This window comes from Ambystoma mexicanum, chromosome 10 (assembly GCF_040938575.1).
Source record: "Ambystoma mexicanum isolate Mex_15411 chromosome 10, UKY_AmexF1_1, whole genome shotgun sequence".
Lineage (NCBI taxonomy): Eukaryota > Metazoa > Chordata > Amphibia > Caudata > Ambystomatidae > Ambystoma > Ambystoma mexicanum.
Genome location: NC_090932.1, coordinates 1,234,260,951 through 1,234,278,027, shown reverse-complemented (window position 1 = coordinate 1,234,278,027; position 17,077 = coordinate 1,234,260,951). Strand labels below are relative to the sequence as shown.

Sequence of the window (17,077 nt, the reverse complement as noted above, 5' to 3'; positions counted from 1 at the left end):
AACATCAAAATATCCACAATTTTCAATGTTCAACATGTCTTATAGTGATTCGGTAAGAAAGCCTTTTAAAGAATAATGAACTCTTCTGTTTTGATTGTTCTCAATATTCACCCTGATAAAGAGATATCTGTAAATTGCAGGACATATACCAGTTTGGATGGCTGCAACACAGTGTATTTCTGTATGCAGTCTCTAGTGCTGAGTCTTTTGAAAGCTCATTGAAGGACTGGTTACTCACGAATGAGCAACCTGCTCTTCAACGAGCCTAAGTGCCGAGTCTTCTGAAAGCAATCTGCCTGTTGAGGTGCAGGATCTGGGAGAGTCATCTGCTAACCCCTTGGTCTTGGGGACGGAGCGGTGCTCAAGCAAGATGTTTTTTGCCAGAGCGCTGCTCCGTCTTGTTCTGGACCATTCCCTGCGCTGCCTCGCTCCTTTCATTAACAAGTAGTCTCCCTACACATAGTATGCCCTCGCATGAGAGTGGCCTTTAGCAATGGTTGCTGAAACATGCAAGCTGATGAGAAAAACAGGGTTGACTGAAGCATAATTTTAGTTTTTTCTTCGGGTTCGGGAAGTGAAATTGAAAGATTGATTCTGAAGTGAATCTTATAGAACAGAGGTTACAATGCTGAACATTTAAGGCGGGCATTAAAGGTATACTCCAGATGGGGCCAGATTATCAAAACATTGTACTTGTACAAAAAAGCAGAGAAAATGAATTTAGCACCAATTTAGCTGCTTAGAAAATACGAAATTGAGCAAACAGGTTCAGTCTCAATGGAAATTATCTAAAAATGTTATCACTCAGGTAAAATTGGAACCGGATTTTGAATGTATGAAAAGACATGTAGTAATCACCTTTTGTTTTATGGTATTCAGCAAACATGGTGCAAAAAGAGTCTGATTTTTTTTTGCCCTAGTGAAAACATTTTTAGATAAAATGCATTGTGACAACTCCTGTTTGCTCTACTTTGTATTACCAAAGCATTTTTTCACTTTTTGCACACTGGTGCAAAGGTTATATAATTTGGCCCTTAGTTTTAACCACAGCCATGTAATACCTTCCTAATTACAGTAATCCAGCCAGATCTATGATTCCTAATATTTGTTTTTGCTGAATCGCAATTTCGTAAAATATGATTTTTGCAGATTTTAGATTTTTTTTTAACCAGAAAAAGCGGGGGCAGACTCCCACATCCTCCCACTTCCATCTTAATACCTTACGCAAAGCTCACGATTTATATTTCTGTGGTTAAAAAGGCGGCAGAAAATTCAGCAAAATAAAATTCTGAGATAATGCCATTCGGCAAAAGGGGATAATAACATCCGCCCTCTCTCCATCATGTTCTCAATTTGAATGCTTTGAACAAAGTAAGTGAAACATTGTATTAAGAAGGAGGCAGGGCGAGACGTGTGTATTGGCAGTAAGTGAAGTACAATTACCTTGAACACTTTCTTGGCCCAGTTTTTGAAAGACTCTTCCTGACCGCAGAGTTCGTCCCCCTCGCCCATCTTGAGAATACGTTCACCTCCCAGCTCCTCCATCAGCGTATCCACTGCTCGGGCAAAGGCGCAGAAGTGAGGGTAGGCACGGGATCCCAGACCAAAGACAGAGAACCTTCGCACAAAGAGCACAAGAGGCATCATTTAATAGACATAGAAACAAGCTCTTCAATTTCTGAAAAGACAGTCTGATCACCTGGGCTGCAATAGACTTGAGAGGGACACACACTTCCGCCCCTACCACAGTAGAATCCAATAATATGCAATGCAATATGATAGGAAGAGCCTCAGATGGGAACAGTGATGCAGACCCACTGGCTGAAAAATGCAGTTTTGAAGTTCAGATGTATTGGAACCTCACAGAAAAACAGCTTCAAGGTTGGCATCTGCGTTTTATATATTTGTAAGTGCTTCTCTTTTGATGTTGAAGTTCTGTGAAATAAGCAACTCTGGAAGTGTATTTTATAATATTTAGGGATGGATTGCATTTGAGCATCAGGTGTTCACCTAACATGAGTTATTTCTATTTTCCTTGGTTAGTAAGTGCTTCCATGTTAGGTGAGCAATTGTTGCACTCATGCCACTCTTTTTCCCTACTTAAGGAGCCCTCCACCCTCTTTTCCTTTGCATATGGTGTGCAGGTGCAAGTGGATCTAGGTCACCTGGCCTAAGCACCGCCCAGCTTCTTAGCCCTGCCTCTTCCTTTCTGCTCTTAACTCTTACATCAAGGGCATCTCTTGGCCGGGCGTCCGAAGCAAAGGGCAGTTGAAGAAAAGGACAATTCCTGTTTGGACCTGTTCGGGAGGAGGATCCAGGGCCCAAACCCCTGCTCAGACAGCAGGTAAGCCTGCACCAACATGTGTTCACTCCCTCTATCCCCACAGGCCATCTCCACCCCTCTGGTCCCCCTGTGATGTTCCCTTGTGCCCCATTTCCTTCTTGCACATAGGTGCCTGTTTTGCTTGTTTCTTCTAAGCTGCTCCCCCCCCACTTCCCCGAGCCTACTTCTACAGGAGTCTGCCCTGATACATTCTGATTTCAGCATCACTGTCTTGTGGGCAATACTGGATTTTACTTTTAAGGACTTCATTGATTCATTTCTAATGGTGGCCATGAATCATGCTGTTCCCATCTTCATCTTGTATCCAGGCTTGCAACATGTGTTACTACTGACTTCTGCCATTATATTCGCTCTCCCCTCTTGCTTCTCCCCTCTTTTTGACTGCCTACTCTCTGTTTTCTCCTCCTCTCCCTTTCTCCCTTTTCCTATCTCCTCCCCTCACTTTCTTTTATGCACTTACTCTATCAGAATTGTCCCTGGACCTAGTATGATCGTAACCTTCGTTTGTCTCCTCCTCCCTCCCCTTACTTGTCCCCCCCACCCCAGCACTATCTGAAATGTCGTCAGGCCTAGTATGATAGTCGCTTGTTTTGTTCCTCACCTCCATTTCTGCACCCCTCTCCCTCACCTTTTTTCTTCTCCGGCTCTACCAGAAATGTCGTCAGGCCTAGTACGGTAGTCGCCTGTCTGTTTCCATTTCCTTCCCACTCTCCCCCTCCCTTCCTTATCTATGTCTTAGCTCTTGCACTATCTGAAATGTCGTCAGGCAGAGTATGATAGTTAATTTCACATCCTTACTGTTCATGGCCTGTAAGAATGTCATTGTATTTCCCTTGTTCCCTCCCTTGCCTTGAAGCGCTTTGAAACACATTGTGTATAGGCTCTATATAAATTAACTATCAAATCATATCATAGACATAGCAATAGTTTGGGGCCTATGGTGGAGTCGCCACACTCTGGTCTTCGCCAGCACGCACGAGCAGTAGCTCAAACATTTTGTGGAGCCGCTGTGGTGTCATATCTGACTGCATACAATTGGGGCAGTTTTAGAGGAAGTGTATTTGGAGTAGTGACCCCCAACATCTGCTATGCAGGTACCTTTTTGTCACAACATCCCCCCTGACCCATAACAAACAGTGTAAATAAAATATTTTATTCTAGCATCATATAGTCTTACCACCGTCACCGCGGCCTGTAGTCCCCTCAATATGGGTATCTCTGCGCAATAACGGCGGTGGGCACTGGAGTGAAGGTACCTTGAGCGTTCACTTGTTTTGAGGGATCATCCTCCATCTCAGGTGCTGCTTCTTCTGGTTCCACCTTTTCCAGCGGGTATTCTGCAGTTCGGTCTTCTTATTCAATGCACAGCATCTCTACATCCTCGGTTGGGAGATCATCCCGCAGCTTGCGGAACCAGTTTGTGTTGTGTGTCACACAGTTTCCTTGAAGCACTGTGACCATCAAGTCCGTTGTGGCCTCAACTGTCAACACAGTCGTTTTCAATGGCAATCTCAATTTATGTCCTGGATGTCTGGTGCAAATTGGCACCATCACCTGCCCTCAGTGTGCCTTTCTGGAGGTGTCTTTTGCTTTTCTTGTTATTAGAGTTTATTTGCCATTGCACATCATTCTTGGTGTTCACAATAGGTACAGGTCTTGACCTATTCTCTGGTAGAACGGAGAGGACATTTTGATTGAGGAAGGCTTCCGTCATGGCCACTCCCATTGAGGAATGGAATGTGGTTCAGGAAGCCATGAGGAAATAGGAGAGTGCTTCCTGCAACGGGTTCCCTTTGCCATGGGTACTTCAAGGTTTTGTTCCATGTCCACATGAACCTTTCAACATTGCCATTAACTGTTGGCCAAAAGAAAGTAATGTGCTTGTGCATCACCTCATAGAAGGTCAGGAAGGAGAGAACCTTGCTGCTTTGGAAGGACGGTCCATTACCTGATCAAATGAACTGGGGAATGCCATGTGCTGTGAACAGTATTTCCAGAAGTGCAATGACATATTCCGCTGCAGTGGATGGCAGAAACCTGACTTCGGGACATTTGTCGAACTCATCAAGGATGACCATGAAGTGAATGCTCTACAGGGTGACGCAAGTCGATGCTGAGAACTTGCATGGTGCCTTGCCCATGTTGGCAACTCTTTAGGAGGTGGACGCACTGCTGTTGCGGTTTACTGGCACCACGGTCAGCGGTTTAGTGCCTGGTCTGCCTCCTTCCCCAGATTGGGGAACCAGACTTTGTCTCGGAGATGGGTCTTCATTTTGCTTTCCCTCTGGTGCCCTGTGTGGGACTGGCCAATCACTCTCTGATTCAGTTCTGGGGGAAATGACCAGAGGGGAGTCCTTGAGTTGAATGTGTTCTTCAGATCTCAAACCTTTAATAGACTCTGTAAGAAAGCTTGTGTTTCTAGAGTTTGGCTACCACAGAGATACAGGGAGTTTCTCTACTGCTGTTGGCACAAATGGTCAATTACCTCCTACATTCCTTGATGGTGCATGGTGGTCTCTTCTATGGATCTGAACGATATTGTCCTTGGTAGGGCTCCCTCGGTATTCATGTGCCATAGTTTATCTAGGTGAACATGTGCGCTTTTCCCCCGTACCTGAGGACGCAATAGTTGGTGAGACAATCTGCAGTGTTGCCTACACCGGCGCAGAACTGGAGAGTGATCCTCATAACCCTATAATTGCAGGAGCCAGTATTCCAACCAGTGGGGGCCCGACTGAGAGCAGACACCTGCATGATAGGGATGAGCAGTCTATGGTCTGACAGCACATTTATAGGGTGACCATAAACGTAGAGAAGAAATTGCCTAGTGCCTCACACTCAATCTGAGAATACTGCTGCTTTTTGGGGAGACTGTGTGGCTAGCATACGCAATGGACCATTGGACCCCTGACTTATCCACCTGCAGCAATGCAGTCATTATGCCCATGGAACTGGGATCCTCTAGACTTTTCCATGGCTTGGAAAAGTCAAAGAAAGCCATCGTTGTGTCAGTTACCAGTGCAACTTTGGTGACTTCAAAATATGTTTGTTCTGCGGGGCCCCATATCCATGGAAGGTCTTTCCTGGTAAGGTTTCCAAGCAGTTCTGAGATAGTGGCCTGGTCGCATATGAACCACCTGCAAAAGTTCACCATCCCCAAGAGCTTCTCCCCTCCAAAGGGGATGTGGGAGGTTAGTCCCCTTGATACCCACAGCCTTTTTCAGGTAGGCAAAGAGGCCAGTGTCCTTCAAGGCTTACCCAATAAATGTCCCCCGTTTCTGTTAAAATTATAATAATAATAATGTATTTCCTGTATAGCGCTACACACCCATAGGTCTCAGAGCGCTCGTGTCCATTGGTGCCTACTCAACATATCTTTACTGCCCCTATGACAGTGAAGGGCTGCTACATGTCAACTGACATGCTCCTGTTCGAATGCAGCATAAATGAGGACGTTATCATGCACATTTAATATGCCTGCGAGCCCGGCTAGCACACCTTGAAACGTATGCTGGAATACCTCGGCAGCTGTCGAGACTCCAAAGCTTAAGGAGTTGGAACTAGATAAGTCCTAAGTTAGATGAAAACGTTGCGATTGACCTCGAGTCTGAATGTGATTGGACCTGGTACTATCCTGCATTGAGGTCGATGGTAGAGAAAAACATAGCACTTTGCAAGTCCACAATCATATCATCTAGGGTGGGCATTGGGTATCGTTCTTTCTAGGTGGCGCTTTTCGGCAGTCACATATCCACACAGATGCAAACTGCATGCTTTAGCGTGGAGGCAAAGAATATTGGAGGGAGCCAGTGCATTGGACCTGCTACACTTCGGTATGCCTAGCTCAGTCTCTATGTTTTCCTCTCGTGTGAACGGTTATTCTGCAGTGCCGGAGAGCTATAGTTTGAACTGTTGGGTCAATGTGGAGAGTGACTCCTGAGACAGCCAATACCTTTGAACACGCCACTGACGTCTTACAAAAGTCATTTCCACTTCGGCTTGGTAGACCCTGAACGCGAAGTGTTTGAGGCTCAGCTCGTCTGCCGTGGATCAATTCAGTAGTGTGCCCTTTGCATCAGGAGTAGCATAGAAGTAACATGCTGAGTTATGTATCTGTTGTATACCTCTGTAAAGCGCTCCATTGCTCCTAGAAGCTAGGCCTGTGCTCAAATACAATAATAATAATTATAATAATAATAAAAGGATGCATGGAGTTCCTTTCGTGGGACGTCAAGTTGTAGAATGCTCCATCCAGAGGTAGCAGGTGCGTGCCTCCATGAGTTTGAATGCACACCTTGGGACATGCAGATTGACATTGTGGCGTGAGGTGCCTAAGTTGGAGGGTGGACATCACTTTAATGGACGCCCCTGTGTCAATGAGGACGGAGTGTTTTTGACCGTATCTGCACAGCATTTCGGTTGATTCTGTTTACCTTTTGTCTCTTGTAGGAAGTAGGGATAAAGAAGACCTCTTCCACTTCATCTGTGCCTTGCTGGTCATCAGTGTCGGTGGGGGACAACGCTGTGGGTGCTGCATTCTTGTGTGTTGGCATCATGCAAGGTTTGGAGGCCTGTCGGAGGCAACAGGCCACAGGGCCCTACAGACTTTCACAAAGTGATGGAACTTCACACACCACCTTCACATCTGTCCAGATGCCAGACAGCCCTGCATGTGGGGTAAAGAGCCTCTGCATGCATTGAACTAACCTCTGGGGAACTTCTCCAGTCTAGGTTGTGCATTGCGAGATCTGATGGCCCCTCGAGACCGACCTCTCTGGACTGGTTGCTGTCTGATGACATGCACACCTTCTCAAACCACACCGACTTTAAGGATGACTCCTTTGGAGAGGCCCCGGCAAGTGGTGAGTTCGTGGGAAGCGGCTGAGCACCAAGATGCTATGGAGGTATGCGCAGTTCCCTCAGGATCCGATGTCACAGCTGGTGGAGGAGCAGCGCTGGGCCAACTAAATCCTTATTTCACCTGATCGTCAACTAAAGTTCAACACATTGAAAAGGAGTGTGAGAGCCCCTCTACTGAGAACAAACATGGGTCAAATACCCTGTCCTATGGAATTTCTTCCACTCAGGAAGGTCTATAACTAGGTTTGAGTTCACTGCATCCTTCACAAAGGAGAACTATCCATTTGCATATCAGTGTGGTCCCAGCGCAGTCCAGCATCGAAATGCTAGGCAATTCTCCTCTGAACAAGAGTACTATCAGCAACCCCAGACACTTGTTTCAGTCTCGTTGGGCCTCCTCAGTAAGGTGAAGCTGAGCCTCTCTAAGGCACAGTGAGCAAGGGGTCCTCGTCTGGATTAGGCTTGGTTCGTTCTCAGTAGAGGGGCTCGCACACTCCTTTTCAATAATGTTCAAGACGAGCCTAGCGGCTTGAGAAATGCATGGAAAGTGTCCAGTGGTTACTGGGGCTCTTTTTTGTTGATTGGGGGAGCTGAAACTCTTGTAGTATGCAATGTCAAGGGGACTGGTATAACCTTTGAGGGCCTCTTGGTCACTCCATACGAGCCATCTCTTGCAGGTAGTATTTCATAAATTTTAGGGACAGCGCTCCCCCAGGGATTGGAAGAAGAGCATGCAGCCTTTGGTGTCATTGACCATTGTGCCTGTAGGCAATGCTAGCCAGTAGGAACACTCACACCCCTGCAGAGGCGGGCTGTTGCGGAGAAGTAGGAGACTGCATAATTTCCTTCCTCACCATCCCTATCCATGTTGACTGAGTGCTGCTGGGGGTATAAGGTGAGATATGCGGCAGATAGGATCACCTGCCAAAATGGGTGAACCATGGGGATGTGCCACCAGCCAGGTACCAGTCTACTCCCTCTAGGAGTAGCACAGGAAACCTTTGCTGTTGTAGCAGCAGGGCATGTTGGCCCCATCACCACCCTGGCAGACAGAGGAAGAAGGCCACAAGCGTCACCACACCATGTGAGGGACGGTCCACCTCGGAGCAACCCAACCCGTTAGCACTGCTCTGTTTTGGGAGGCAGAGCCCTGTGAAGGAATACGATTTAGCAGGAGCTGAGTGGCAATTGCCGTGCCCACAAGGCTCGTCGCTAGTTGTTGAGGGTCCTGGCGAGGCTGTCAAGCCCAGCGTGCACCAGTGCTTAGGAGTAGCAGCTCTGAGACTATGTGGAGCCCGCAGTGGTGTGAGCAATGGCACTACCCAAAGGGGCAGGCTCTTGATTAGTTTTACAGTAGTGATGATGCACATCATCCGCTACACAGACACTACGTGTCACAACAATGACCTCTTCCTTCAGTACTGCAATACAATCATGTAGCATAGGGTACGGTACAATAGAGAGACAGGCTTTGCAGTCTGTGCTGCAATGGAATCTTTTCACATAGAGTCCAATAGAATAGGCTTAGAAGCTGAAATCTGTGCAGTGGCAGAAGCCAAGAAATGACACACAGTGGAAAGCTGTTGAATCTATGCTCCATTACAATCTTACAACATGCAGCACAGAACTCAAGCCATGTAGGGAACCTCTTCAAACTGGGAAGCAGCAGTATATTGGTGCACTATGTGGAACACAAGAAACCTAGATAATATCTTTTCAAGTTGTGCTGAATCCTACAACATGCAGCACAATGCGGTACATATGAAGGCAGTGGGCCTCATTATGAGTTTGGCTGCATTCAGGTTGGAAATCCACTGAAATATGGCCAAATGCAATTACTGTTACCACCACTTGGTCCCACAGAAACTCCTCCACCTTACCATCAAACCTATAGTACGCCGCTGCTTTAATGCAGAGGTAGCTGAATTACAGCCGCATTAACACAATTTGTGCCACACCGCGGTACTCGTACCTTTGGTGGAATACAGTAAACAGATACCATATTTTCAATCTGTGCTGTAGTAGAATCTTCGAATATGGAGATCAGTTGGACAGGTACAGAGACAAGCCCTTCATTTTATGAGGCAGCAGAATCAGATCACTTGCATTGCAAAATGATAGACACTGAAAAGCGTCTTCAGTCTGTGGTACAGCAGTATCTTATTTTCAAAACTGCGGGTTGATGGCTGGGTGGTTTGAATTAATCATAACCACAGGCATTGCTCTGGGCGACCTCCCAGATCAGCAATGTTCCCCCAGCCATGCCGTTAGAGAAGGGGAATGAAGAGTCTTGTGCAAATCAGGAATGCTCCCATCCCAAAAGTAGCAGTCCAGCTGGAACTGTTAAGTCACATACCTTTTGCCCGAGATGATGAGCAACCCCAGGCATATTTTCGGCCTCACTGGTTGCCATCAGTACTCCACAGATGTAGAAAACAATCATCATACTCAAACAATCTAATCGTCAGGGAGACACCTGCCCAGCCCCCATCATTAAGGAGGCAATGAAAGGACTAGCACCATTCATCACCTTCTTAATAAACGCCTCATTGAACACTGGCATTGTCCCCCAACAACCTCAAAGACGCCTGGGTTCTCCCATTACTTAAGAAGCCATCATTAGACCCGAGTATCCCCACCAACTATAGGCCCATCCCTACAGCCCCCTTCTTACTCAAAATCCTGGACAGAGCAGTCTACCTGCAGATCCAGGATCATTTAGAATCTGATAACCTCCTTGGCCTCTGGCAATCTGGCTTCAGACCAAGGCATGGGACCGAGACAGCCTTAATCGATCTGAAGACACAAATTGAAGACTTAAAAGATAATGGTAAATTGGCCTTCCTCCTCTTGCTTGACCTATCGGCTGCATTTGATCTGGTCAATCACCAAATACTATGCAACCATCTCAATTCGGCAGCTCATTTCTCAGATAAAGCCACCACCTGGATTAGATCCTTCCTGGAGAACAGATCCATGAGGGTCTTCTCTCCATCGGCCTCCGCCGAACCTGCACCAGTCCTATATGGAGTCCCCCAGGGATCATGTGTATCCCCAACACTCTGCAATGTGTTTACGAAGCCTCTTTTCGATAACCTTGATCATTTGGGTGTCACCTACACAAATTATGCAGATGACACCCAAATACTGATCCCCATCACGGGAAACCATAAAACAGACTCAAAAGCACTCAACAACATTTACCTTGTTATCCACGCTTGGATGGCACAACACGGGCTCTGTCTTAATGACAGTAAGACAGTGCTACTGCTCCTTGGCTCACAACCTAGACTCATCAAGTTAAATCCAGACTTTGACTACTTCACCATTGATGTTAATACCATCAAGGTATCCAAAGACATAAAAACCCTTGGGTTATACCTTCATTCCACCCGATCATTAGCCAGACAATCCAATGCTATAACTTCCTCAGCGGCCTATAGATGCAAACTCATCACCGCTTGTTGACCTTTTCTAACCACCACCAAATGCACTACATTAGCCAAAACTTTGGTCCTGTCGAAACTAGACTATTCTAATGCGCTTTAATTAGGGACCTGCCAACGGAATACTAACAAATTACAAGTAACTCAAAACAACGCCATTAGGGCAGCGCTGAATATCCCTAGATCTCATCATATTTCCGATTCCAGACGCAGCTTACACTGGCTACCTGTCAACCACAGAATCACCCTTAAATCATTGTCCCTCCGGCACGAATGCCTTGCAAACTGTGCACCAATCTACCTATTAAATCAATTCATTCGTAACACTTCTGACCGTCCCAGCAGAGCGGCCCAAACACACTGCCTCACAATACCAAGATTTAAGCTCCAGAAAGCTGGGGCAGCAGCTTCCCTGTGCTTGCCGCAAAGCTTTGGAACAGCCTACCCATCTCACTCAGAACAGAACCCTCCTTCAACTCCTTTAGAAGTAAAGTCAAAATTTGGCTTGCAGCCCAAGCCCACTAGCCCTGAGCATTGGACGCTATCTGCATGCCCAAACTATCCATATGTAAATATGTAAAGAAAACTAATCAACAACACATCTTGGCCCTATGCTTAGTATTTGCTATTTGTAAATAATGTTTCCTTCTCTTCTCGTATCTGTGAACCACAGCTATGTATATATTCTCCCACCTGCGCTCCATTGTTTTTTGCACAAGTGTAACTCTAACTATAACCACGATATTGTGCATATATTACAGTAACCGCCTGAAGAAATGCGCCCATATGCCCCTAGGCTTGGCGTACTATTCAAATAAAATAAATACAAACACAAATTCGATCAATCATACAAACTCTATCCCTTGTGAAACTGTGACATGTCTCTGGAGTTTAACTGATGTTTTTCATTGTGCAGTGGGACTGGGCATTGCCCCAACAAGTAATCATGCTGTGAAGTGCATGTTTGATAGGTCTACCAAAGGTGCATGTAATGTGCATTTGATTGCATGTCATTTATTGTGCCTGTGGTCTGCATGTGAAGTATTGCAGTGCCCTCAACTGTAGACCGTTGCCTTTGGGATTTATATACTCATTTATACCACCTTTAGCTACAATCCCTCCAGCCCACCTTTAGCTACAATCCCTCCAGCCCGCCTTTAGCTACAATCCCTCCAGCCCGCCTTTAGCACTGTGCTCTATAGAATACGACTGCGTCCCATGAAAAATGCGATCTAGCGGTCACAATAATTGCACATTTGTTCATAATTATACATTCTTTAGTCTCAGGCAGCAAAATGATCTGTTTATTTTCATATATGTTCAAACTACGATCTGCTGAAGGGCCACATGTTCCATGGCACTTTGAAGCCATAGCAAAGACAGTAAGGCGTAATACAAATATCAAGTAACATAACATAGGGGCTCATTATGAGTTACCGGGCAATTCCAGTGGGATACCGGGAAGCTACTGTACTGTCTCGACGCCCGATATCACTGAGATATTATGGGCAGCAGAGATGCCAGTAACTCCCCATTCCCTGCAGTCCCATAAGACTCCATGTGTTGGTGTTGCCTGAATCACTGGCACCAAAAGTACTGTGCCTATGATTCAGGCATTGACCTGCCAGTAGGAGCCTGATCTACTGGCAGGTCAGGCCTGCTGGTAGATCAGATCCCCTACCGGCAGACTTGAAGTTAGCCGGTCCGGAAGGGTGCCGGTATATGTTGTTACCAGCACTTTATTTCCAGACCAGCCAACTCATAATGAGGGTAATAGTGTGAAATTAGAAAATGGCAATAGTTTCTATGCTGTCAGGGAGTACACTAGCAGGGAGTACACTAGATGTCTCATGTGCACTCTTATGGGTCATTGAGAAATAGCTTAGCCGGCAGGTTGCTTGCCTCCCAACCCAATGCAACCCCCAGCACCTGTAATGGTAGCCGATCCTGTGCTTTCAAGGTGGGAGATAGTTTGAATGGGGAGGGGTCGCTAGACCTTCCCACCTATCTGGGAGGTAGAGTTATGAACTGGCTCGAAAATAGGAGGTCACATTAGATTAAGGTCCTAGGCTCTGCCTTTCAAATGAACTGGAATTGAAATTAAGAATGGAGGTGATGCTACACCCCTAGGGATGGAACTATAGGTGATGCCAGGTGTGTGTTAGATGGGAGCAAGAATAAACCGGTAGGTAACAGGTTGAAAGTGAGGTTCAAATAATGAGTGCCGTAAAAGCCTCTCCAGTGAGATTTAGGACTGGACAGCTGGCAAGGTGTGGCAACGAGAAGTGTTGCGGAACCTCTAACAAGTGTGTATGGCACACATTTCATCTGTGCATTTATTGTGATAACCATGTGAACAATTTCAAAGTTTGAGCCCTTCCAACTATGGTGGATATCTGGAGGCTGGTGCGGGGTACTAGGCACTAAGCAAACCTCTCTTCTCACCTGTGGTCTCTCCTCACTCACCTCACGTTAGCCAGAGGTCCTGCACTCCCAAAGTTGTCTCTTGGACCGGTCTCATCTCCAGAAGATTTTCGGGCATCAGAGTATGAAGAGACACTGTTAAAGCGAACCTTGTAACTCCTGGGGGACAGAGAAGAAGAGCACTTACTTGTCTGCCTAGATATGACAACATTTGATGTAGCCCGCCAAGTCAGATTCCTCCCACTTCTAGGCTCTGTAACAGTAGCAGCTATGTTCACCCAACTTAATGGCACTCAATTTAGTGAACTCGGGAGGATGAAGGGGTGAGTTGGCCATGCAAGGGATTCAAACATGTCTAGTGCAGGCTTCATCCACATCAGAGGCCAGCGCTTAACTCGTGAGCCATCGACCCTAGTGCAATGCTCACTGCTATTAAGGGGAGGTGCCCCAGAAACACAAACAAATGGGCTCCACGTGCCCTGACCCCCTGATAACTCTCAAGCATGAATTGTTCATTCAGGGACAACTAGCTAAAAGCTCTATGAAAATAATAACCGTTAAGCGCCTCACTGACCGCCCTCATGACAATCACTAGTAACACATCCCTGTGCATCCCACATTCAAGTCAACTTCTGCTTTGCCTCACTGACCGCCCTTATGACAATCACTAGTAACACAGCCCCGTGCATCCCACATTCAAGTCAACCTCTGCTTTGCACGAGTGCTTTCTGGATGCCACACCCACTATCATAATGAGCCCCCAGGTGCAACGGCTCTTAGAGCATCATGTTAAACGTTCCCCAACCCTACAGCTGTGTGGGCCCGTAAGGCAGAGACACTGAACTTAATCTAGAGTCGCCAGCTTCATTTATCGAGTGCCCTAGATGGCTAGCACCCCGAGTGCTCCTTACAGTAAGAGGTACCTGCAGAAGTAATATCTCAAATACTTTAAACCCTCCCGGATACTTAATGCTCGGGGGGCTACATGCTAATTATATGTTCCTGGATACTCCACGCTCAGTGGACATACACGGAGACAATGCTCTCAGATGCTACAAGCCCAAGCACCCATAGTAATGATCTCCCCATTACAACATACAGACCCAACTGTGCTGTATTTTGCACTTTCCCTAATACTACATGCACATGGACCTCATTTGTTGAGTGCATCGTCCCGGAGGTTTTATGCAATGCCCACTAGTGAACACTACATTATAATGAGCACCAAATGCAGCGTTCTCATGAATAAACCAAAACATTCCCATGGGTGGTGCAAATATTAGGCGCAATATCTACATGTCCCCTTACTACTCCACTTGGCCTGCATTCTGCTTGCTCACTAATACTCCAAGGCCATTGATCACATTTCCGGAGCTGTCTGAACACTGCAGACTCCCAGTGGCTGTACCTTCTATTAAAGGTAGAGTGTAAAGACTACTGCAATCCATTATCCACATTCTTCATCTCTCCATCCGCTGCCTAGTAACTTGAACACCTCTAGGAACTGTGTAGCACATGATGAGCGCCTTCCTTCATGGCCTCCTACCTTCCTAATTTGCCTGAGCTCGTACCAGCATGGCATGGTATAGAGAACACCTGAGAGCCACTTACCATTCCACCAAGCAAGTGTTGCGGCAACTCCTCCTAGTACGGTCTGGACTCTATGCTTCCTCACTCCTTGTCCTGAGTTTCTGTACACTACCACAGAAACATATGACCACTACGTGCAATGATATGACTCCCCGTGGCTGCAAGGATCAATTTCAAGACCCTCTGCATCGCCCACAAGGCTTTCTGGGGCCTGGGACCGCTCTACCTCCAGCTTTGTCTTACAAAACATCTTCCTTCTCGAGCTCTTCGCTCAATCCACCTCCAACTCCCGAGCTCTCTGCTCATCCACCTCCAACTCTTTGAGGGTCAAGCACTTCTCCAAGCAGAGAGTAGGGGCAGATCTATCTCCTCGGCTGCGGCCTCCCTCTGGAACAGCCTCCCTGCCTCTCTCAAACCAGAGCAGAACCACCCCAGAAGCAACTCAAGACCTTCATTTCCGCTTCCGCTTTCTCTCTTCCTCTCCCCTGCTGATGCCAGACTGCTCAGTTCACTCACCACCTGGTCACCCTCTGAACCCAGGCCCAGGCTCCTGCATATCCAGTTGCCCCTGCACTGACTCCCAGCTCCTCAGCACTAAATGGTCTGTATCTGCAACCATACAGTCCCTTCTCTCTGCACTTATGAGCCACCCACTGGCTGCACTTGTGAGGTAATTCCACTTCCCCCTGGCACTTCTCCCCTTACCTCTTCCCTGCACTTGCGCAATCCGAATGACACAAGGCCTAGTAAGATCGTTATTTTGTCCTCCCTTTGTTTCCCCCTCCTTATCTTGCTGCGCAGCAGAATACTATTGTAGAGGCGCGTTATAAATGCAATATCATATAATCAAAATCCCCTTTCAGTGATCCTCCTCGCGATAGGGTCTACATCAAGCACTCACTTCCTCTCCTCCAGGTTGGAGTTTGGTTGCCTCATGTCCATCAATGCACAGCCGAATCGCTGGAGGAAGGGAGAGACAGAGAAACATTTGCTCATAAAATGTACAGGTACTTAGCGTAGAAACTTAAGACTCTCAGTTGAGGCCATGTGACCTTTATGCACAAATGAGCCAAAGCAAAAAGTACATTTCTGCTCAGACACATCAACAAGATGAGGATGATTTAATAGTTGGTATGTTGTTTTATTGAAAAGAACACTGCACCCTTTTCCTATAATTAATTCTAGTTTTTTACTGGTGCAAGGGGAGGGTGGGTGGGAAATCTGATCTTAAAAGGCTTTGGAGACATTCTGATCAGTTAAATGTTAGACCATTAGGAACGGGGAAGGGGACAGGAGGGTAGGATGATAGAAAATTGATCAAACAGGCAAAGGCATGAGACAAGGAAGCTGACAAAGAGGTGGGTTAAAGGCTACAAATAAGTGCACATGGAGGCAGGAGTATATCAAGAAAGCTGGTAGAACAGCCAGAAGAAACAAGCATGCTAAGCAGGGCAGAGCAAGGCAATGCACTGTCTTAGCAGTTCCGGGAAGACAATTTCTTGAAAAGGAACATCTTGAGTCTTTTATAACCTGGAAATAAATTTCCAAAGACTTAGTGGTGGTTGGGAGATCATTCCAAAAGGAAGCACCAAACGTGTTCACGGATGCGGGCCTGGCAGAAAATAAGCCTGCAGCTCTAAGGGATCTCAACGGTTGCTATCTTGAGGCAATGTATTGGACGTCAAGTTGGGCGTTGGTTCCTAGAAGACTGGTGCGTTGGGCAAATAGCTTTAAAGCAGGTGATCTGCATGGAAGCTAGTGCAGAGAATGGGAAGCTGAAGGGACAGGGTTTAAGGCCAAGGATATATCTGGCCTCCTTATTTTAGATGATCTGAAGATGCTGAATTGAGTGATTAGGGAGGCCCATAAGAGCTCATTGCAATAGACAAAGGACTATTGAACATGTGACTGGCATCTCCTGCATCATGTTCAAGAAGGAAACGATGCACCACATGACGTGGAGCTAGAAGTGACACTTCTTAAAAATTAATGCGAGGAAGGTCAGTAAAACGATTGTCACGACAACAAGGTCTTTAGCAGAAGCTGAGCGGGTGGGTGGTGCTCCAAGAGAAACTGGCCTGGTGAATGAAGGCAGGGGTCAGACGGATAGTGTTGCCAAAACAGACAATCTCCTTCTCCGATGGATTCAGGCAAAAGATGATTCCCTGGCATCCAGTCCTGGCTCCACAAAAGGCAGTTTGATAAAAGGAGGACAGCGGGCCAGGAGAGAATGCCATCAAGGGTGTGATGTCTAGGGAATCACAGATTGATAAAGACTATGGAATGCCTATTGGGTGGGCAGTCAACCCGTAGATTACGGAAAGAGAAGCATGATGGAATTAGTTTTCACATTACCAATAAAGTAGGGCATTCAGTAAAAAAGAGGGAGGAAGAGACAGGAGGAATTATAAAT

The 17,077-nt window shown here is 46.5% G+C and overlaps 1 protein-coding gene across 2 annotated transcripts in view; it reads right to left on the bottom strand.

Moving 5' to 3' along the window:
* Window positions 1-17,077, bottom strand: part of NOS1 (nitric oxide synthase 1) — an 833,905-nt gene that overhangs the window by 82,263 nt on the left and 734,565 nt on the right. For both annotated transcript variants that reach the window (XM_069619207.1, XM_069619208.1), the window contains exons 16-18: window positions 15,566-15,624; window positions 13,117-13,233; window positions 1,444-1,618 (exon numbers count right to left, since the gene is read on the bottom strand). In XM_069619207.1, coding sequence (XP_069475308.1) covers window positions 1,444-1,618; window positions 13,117-13,233; window positions 15,566-15,624 — 351 coding nt within the window. The remainder of the gene's footprint in view (window positions 1-1,443; window positions 1,619-13,116; window positions 13,234-15,565; window positions 15,625-17,077) is intronic.